This window comes from Oryzias latipes, chromosome 20 (assembly GCF_002234675.1).
Source record: "Oryzias latipes chromosome 20, ASM223467v1".
Taxonomy (NCBI): domain Eukaryota; kingdom Metazoa; phylum Chordata; class Actinopteri; order Beloniformes; family Adrianichthyidae; genus Oryzias; species Oryzias latipes.
In genome coordinates, this window is record NC_019878.2 from 9,497,590 (window position 1) to 9,504,441 (window position 6,852).

Genomic DNA, 6,852 nt, shown 5'->3' on the forward strand with positions numbered 1-6,852 from the left:
CTCGGCAGCGCTTTATATACTAGCCTAAAAATAACCGACCAATCAGCAGCGAGCTCCAATCGAATAGACCTATCAAAACGGAGGGAAGAAAACAAATGAAAAAGAGAGGCGTTCGTGATTGGGTGAGTGTGATATCATTTGAGCTGCCTTACGCTGCTCGTTGCTGATTGGCCGAGACGCCGCTGACGTAGCAAGAGGACAGTAGGCGGGGCGGCGGAGGTGTTGGTTTGAATAGGGAAGTTTGCAGAGCGCAGTCGCTCCTCGTCCAGTTCGGTGTTTGCAAATATTCGAAGCGGAGAGGAGAAGGAAGTGTCGGGGATTTGACGGGGGGACGGACTTCGCGTCCGCTGTTGGTCTCCAAGACAAGAACCTTTGGTTTCCATATTTGTTTTGGAGTCGTTCTAACTCGTCTGAGTGGCTTTTTTCTTCTTCTTCTCCGGCCGGAGGCACACTTTAAACCGCGTAGGGCTACTGTGAGACGCGCGGGGGAAATGGATGTTTTACCGATGTGCAGCATCTTTCAGGAACTTCAAATAGTTCATGACACGGGCTATTTCTCCGCCTTACCGTCACTGGAAGAGTACTGGCAGCAGGTGAATATCAACTTATTTTATTTATGTCTTTATTTACCCATGAGGGTGAAAAAACCAACAAAAACAGACGCTTTCTTTAATTCGTACCCTTCAACGAACAGGGTTTAGAGGCGAAGTTGGCGTCAGACTTGCAGTGGATCAGTGTGTCAGTCTGACAGCTGGAGTCGAGGATGCATGCAGTGAATGCTGCAGCTCCTGCAGAATGTTGTCGTTGTTTTATTTTTTATTTTTTTGCTGTTTAGTGGACCAAATCAGCATCCCACCCGTCACTGAGTGAGCCCCCATCCCCTTAATAGATCTTAAAGACCCCCCCTTTTATTTTAGCCTAAAAAGTGTTGGGGTTGTTGAAGCTGGTTGAGGAAGGATGTGATTTCATGTCAGTGACATGAGGAAAGGCAGCTGAATGGCCTCTGGTGCTGGAGTGTGTGTGTGTGTGTGTGTGTGTGTGTTCAGGCACTTCCTTAAAAGGACTTTAAATATGTTCAGTGAGTCATGGCGGTGTGATGAAATGACAGGGCACGTTCGTCGCTGCAGAGTTGCAGAGCTTTTTTTTTTGTTTTGCAGGAGTTGTCCACAAAAAAGAAGTTAAGAGTAGATTTGGAAATCGTTCTAATACTCCAAATGTTTATTCATTTTCTGCAACTTCCGCGTTGAAGCCTTTTCATAAAAGACGATTGTCTCATGGTGTCCCCCCCCCCCCAGACATGCTTGGAGTTGGAGCGTTACCTGCAGAGCGAGCCGTACGTCTCCACGTCCGACTTAAAGTTCGATAGCCAGGAGGACCTGTGGAGTAAGCTGATCCTGGCCTGCGGGGACAAGGCCAAGGCCGGGTCCGACCCCAAGCTGGTGCCGTCCCACGAGGAGGACAATCAGGACAGCCCCATTTTGGACAGCAACAGCGTGAACTCGGACGCCAGCAGCGAGGCGTCGGACAGTTCCGAGGAGCTCTCGCCCACGCACAGCTTCGCCTCCAACCCGCTGGGCTCCGTTTTGGCGGGCTCCGGACCTTTTAGCCCCTCCGTCATCAGCACGCCGCCGTCCTCCCCGGAGGCCGTCATGGGCGGCTGGGCGGCCGGCCACGGCGACCTGCACTTGCCGGTCAAAATCCGGAGCGGCGGTGTCGCGAAAAGCTCTGAAAAGACGGGACTCATCTGCGGGGACGCGTCCCCTGACAGCAAGAGGCGGGTACACAGGTGTCACTTCAACGGCTGCCGCAAGGTTTACACGAAGAGCTCCCACCTCAAAGCACACCAGCGCACTCATACAGGTGAGAATCAGGGGTAGAAGTCACAAGTGGGGTGGGGGGGGGGGAAGGCCCCAAAACAGAACCTATTTTTATTGAATGAGTGGCGGAAGTGGTTGTGTAATGCGTTTAAAGGTCCGTGCCTCAGCTGCGAGCATTAGCTCTGCATGGTTGGATACCTAAAGTGACCTAATCTGTGTGGAATGTGACTGACTGAGCCAGCAGTGAGCGAATGAGAGCAGCGAAGAGGGGCGGGGCGGGGGCAAATGGGAGATAAAAGGACTTCAAAACAGATTGGGTTTCACCATGGGAAAGGGTTGAATGGGCGGGGAGCCAGGGAGGGAGGGGGGCTCTGAACGCAGATTTGAATGCTTGTTATTTGGGAGGCGCCACTCCAACACTTTTTTTACATTTTTTTTTTTTGCATTTCCTGCACAGTTATTCCGACATATTTGAGGTCGCTAGACTGCCTCCCTCGGCCTTCACTCCAGATTGCTTTGATTTACGTTTTCCTTCAACCGTTGGCTTTTTTTTTCGCAGGTGAGAAGCCATACAGGTGTTCATGGGAGGGCTGCGAGTGGCGCTTCGCCAGGAGCGACGAGCTGACCAGACACTTCAGGAAGCACACGGGGGCAAAGCCATTTAAATGCAGTCACTGTGACAGGTGAGCTGGAAGCAGCAGCCTCAAAAAAGACCCCCCCCCCCCCCCACCAGTTGTTTCTTCCCACTAACCCCGCCCCCTTTTAATATCTTTCAGATGTTTCTCCAGGTCTGACCATCTGGCCCTTCACATGAAGAGGCACATCTAAAGCAGGGTCAAACCAAGCCACGCTGCAAGGGGGATTCTTTTTCCTTTTTTCTTTTTCTTTTTTTTTTTCTAAGTATAAGGGGGGGAAAAAAAGAGAAGAAAGAAAAAAAACTCCATTTCCCAGCTAAAGCCTCTTGGCTGAACTGTCCCAGAGCAGAGAGGCAGGAGTGTTCCAGCCAAAGCATGCCGTTTTGCACCATACTGAAACCCAGTGCCTCCGGGAGCTCTCTTTGGAGAGGGAAAAAAAAAAGGCGCTCTGTTGCGATGAGAGGACAAAATCATGGATGAGGAACGATTTTTTTTTTTTTTTTTTGGATTAAAAAAAAAACAAAAACAAAAAAACTTGAATCATTGAAAAGACAAAAAAAAAAAAAAAAAAAAGGACCCACATAGAGAGCGATTGATCTGTACGTGTGGTGCATGATGTTTCGTGGACAGACGATACACTGGTACTTCGCAGACCTGTCTGACGTAAGCATGCGTGCACTGTGAATGTCTGGCTGGCACCCCCCACCCCCCCTTCCTATTGGTGGGTTGGTGGGTGCATCATGTGGGGCTGCTACCAATGTTGTCTACCGAAGGGGGGGGGGCGCTCTCGCCAGTTTCAGTGTATGACTTGAGTGTTTGTTTGTTTTTGTTTTTTTTGGTGCAGCTACTAAATGTGCAATGTGTTATGTAGCCTGTTTTTTTTTTTTTTTGATTTTTTTACATTTTTTTACAATCTACAAAGCTCCTTTTGTAGTCCTCGACTGTATAAGCCGTGTGCTTAGAGGTATAACACAAACTATACTCTTAACGTCAGTATCATAGACAGGTTAAATGCATGGTTTTTAGGGGTTTGTTCATTTCCAGTTTCCACTGTTAGCAGGACTTCAAGTAGTTTCCATAAAAAGTGCAGCTAAAATGCCAATCGGTTAAATGTTACAATATTGTACATAAAGCTTTCTTCTTACCCCCCTTCCATTCTTCATCCATTTTTAATTTTTTTGATTTTATTTAAAATCTTAATAATGCACTGTTAATGGTGCCTTATGCAAGTGACTCGCCCCCTGCGGGTCGTAGGGTTGTGTATTTTTTTTGCCCCAGAGGGGCGTCACGTTCTGTTTTTTTTGTTTTAGGGCTGAAATCAAGCCTCAAATACCCCAACTTGCCTCCTATTTTTCTGTTTTTTTGGCTGTAGTTTGACATATAAAGACTTTTGTGTTCCCGTGTGGCCGCCGTTTGAGACGACCACATGCGTATTTATTACACACTGTATGTAAAGAGCACTTACATTTGTTTATTAAAGGCAAGAACTACTGTGTAGTATGTACTCCATCTTGCACCGAACAAAGGTACAACAGCAACAACAAAAAAAAAAAAAACCTTTTTGGGATCTGCTTCTCTTTCTTAGTGTCTTGACCAGCATTCTCCACCCACCATCATCCATCACTGCGAGTGGGACTCCAGAAAAATCTAAAGATTTATTGTAATTAACAGTCTGCAGTGGGACAGGCCTCGCCTTGTACTGCCTCTCTGTAATGAATTGCTAAAGGCTTTGTTGGCGTGGAATCTGTCACAGACTGCTGACTGTGGAGGTTTCTTATTGACCTGTCTGGAGAGCGTTGTTTTAGCCAAGCTGCAACAGTATTATGGGGTTGAAAGGAGGAAGGTGGATGCACAATCTAGCAGAGCGCATGGAAATTTGGTCAAAAAAAAAAAAAAGTTACGTCGTTGGAGGGGTGAAAGCTCAAAAGGCGAAGATGTTAGCGATTTCCGCTGCAGGAATTTCGATGTTGCAGCAAGTCGCGACATATGGATTTTCACGTCAGCGAGCGTGGCGGACGGGATGAGCACAAACTTGCTTGCTGCAGTGGATTCTGGGAATGCTGGCGTGGACTTTTTTTTTTTTTTGTGGGCAGAGCAGCAGCCGATTCTGCTTCCCATTGAGCCTTGATTAAGCTCATTGTTTTTGCTTCCATCTTCATCATCATCATCATCATGTCCTTCCCATCATCTGACTTGTTAAGTCCCACACAGCTCTTTGTTCTGAATCTTTGTATAAAAGAAAAGGAGAGGGGGGGGGAAAGAACTTTTGTAAAATTATGTTTATGCTTTATGAAATTTTTATTTGAAATTGTTTTGCAAAATTGTTATATTTCTGTATGAATGTATTTTTTATTGGAATAATAAGAAATTCTTATCTGACTTTGGCGCTTTCTGTGTCTGATTAGTTTCTCCTCCATCTTTATTTACTCCATTTAAACCTTTTTATTGACTATTATTCATAGGGGTGTCACGATTCATTTTAACAATTCGATTCACGTCATAATTTGTGATTGCAGATGAGATTCGTCGTCGATATTGGTTCAGTTTATTCTAATTCTTTAGCCAGAACCTCAACCATTGCTTGCAACATAATCAAGTTTAAATGAAACATATGTACAAACAAACACGTTAACAAGAATTAATGACAAATCCATTCACAACATACTGTTTCATATGGTCACATATTCTCCAACATCGCTTTAAATCAATTTATTTTATTTAGAAACAATCTTTTAACAGTATAGGTCAGTTCGGTTAACAAAAAGCCTCAGACAGATCGGATCGTAGGAATGTAAATTGATAGTCGAATTGTTACACCCCTAATTCTTTCATATTTTCTAATAGTTTTTGGTTAAATCTGTTAAAGGTTATTATCTACTTTACACCGTACTTCCCCCAGTGCAACAGATTAAATAAGGAAGCAGATGGATTTGCCGATCTAAATAGGCCGTACCTGCCAGCAGCTATAAACAGCCTCACCTCTTCCTGATTTGATGAATTCGAAATCCTGTTTTTGGGAGAAGAAACAAACCTGCCTTTTCTTCAACCAGAAAAAAGTTTCTCCAAAACCTGCTGCTGCACTTTCTTCCTTTCAGCCAGCTAGTTCTCATCAAAGCAGTATAAATAATTTATCTCCATCTTCTGCAGCCCATGGCATTTAATTAGGAGAGCCTTTTTTATGCATTTGTTCGACAATTACTCTGAAGATGATGCGAAGCAGCGGTGGATTAAACCGAAGAGCCTAGTTTAAGTTGCAAAACAACATTAAACTAAGTGAAAGGAGCATCTCTTTTCTGTACTTCAGATCTTACCCAAAGGTTTATCGAAGAATTGTGCCTAAGGATGTTGAAGTTTCACAAAAGTAGGAGTTTTTTTGCCTGAAAAGCAGAACTGTTAATTCTTAACATTGTGGCTGAAAGAAAACAAAACTGACTTTTTAAGAAAGTCTAGATAGACCTGGGTTTTATTTTTCTCTTTTGACCTGGATTTTTTCATTATAAAGTGTGCAGATGTGTAGGAAGCTCCATGTAAATGTGGCATTATGACTGTGTTGCTTTCCCACTTTGATGTTGTAACTAAGGAAGGATATTTGGGAAACTTTATATCACGTTTTTCAAAGTCCCCGTAACTTATAAAGGTTACAAACAGAGTCTAAGGTAAATTGCTGCCACAGTGAGTTTTTATTTTGATAAAATCTGCAAGTTAAAAACTGGTTTAAATCACAGGGGACGTTTTTCTGCAGAGGAAGCCTTTTAACTTGATACTTCAGAGAACTGTGGAATTTTTTTGGGGGGTGGGCTGAACTTTATGTTTTAAAAGTTCTAGCTTCCCCAGAGTTATTAAAGATTCTTCTGAACCCCACTCATAACTTGGTAAAACATACCCGCCCATTAATATTGCTAAATAAGAAAAAAAAAAAAAAAGCAGCCTCATTTCTCTTAAGGTCATTCTTTATTTAATTAAGTGCAAAAGTGTAAAAATAAAATGCTAACACTGCACAGTGTCAAAAGAGGAAGAAAAAACATGCAAATTTTGTATCAATTTCAAAGAAATTGACATCATTTCGACAAAATTAACCACCGAAACTGTCAAGTAGAATAAAATGCGTCTCCCCACTAATCACCGAGACTAAAATCGCCCTGGAGGTAAAAGTTGAACAAAGAAGAGGGTCATTTTCCAGATGAGTCAAAAACCTTCTGAAACCCACAACTTAAAATGCCTCTTAGTGAAACTTCTCTATTTAATCTAATGCATTTGACATTTTCCAACAGTTAAGTGCAGGATAGAAAGCACAATCCACGGTTATTGACTAGCTACCCTTTAGTCAAATTAGGCATTGTTTCAGCTCAAATACTAAACAGTTTTTTATTGAATGCTCTAAAGGTCTTCAATATGGCCAA

At 43.4% G+C, this 6,852-nt stretch overlaps 1 protein-coding gene across 1 annotated transcript; it reads left to right on the forward strand.

Moving 5' to 3' along the window:
- Positions 1 to 243: 243 nt before the first annotated feature.
- LOC110017318 (Krueppel-like factor 6) lies at positions 244 to 4,831 on the forward strand. Its single transcript, XM_023950116.1, has 4 exons — positions 244 to 593; positions 1,296 to 1,860; positions 2,377 to 2,500; positions 2,594 to 4,831. The coding sequence occupies exons 1-4, from the start codon at positions 492 to 494 to the stop codon at positions 2,643 to 2,645; spliced, it is 843 nt and encodes a 280-aa protein (XP_023805884.1). The 5' UTR covers positions 244 to 491; the 3' UTR covers positions 2,646 to 4,831.
- Positions 4,832 to 6,852: the final 2,021 nt, after the last annotated feature.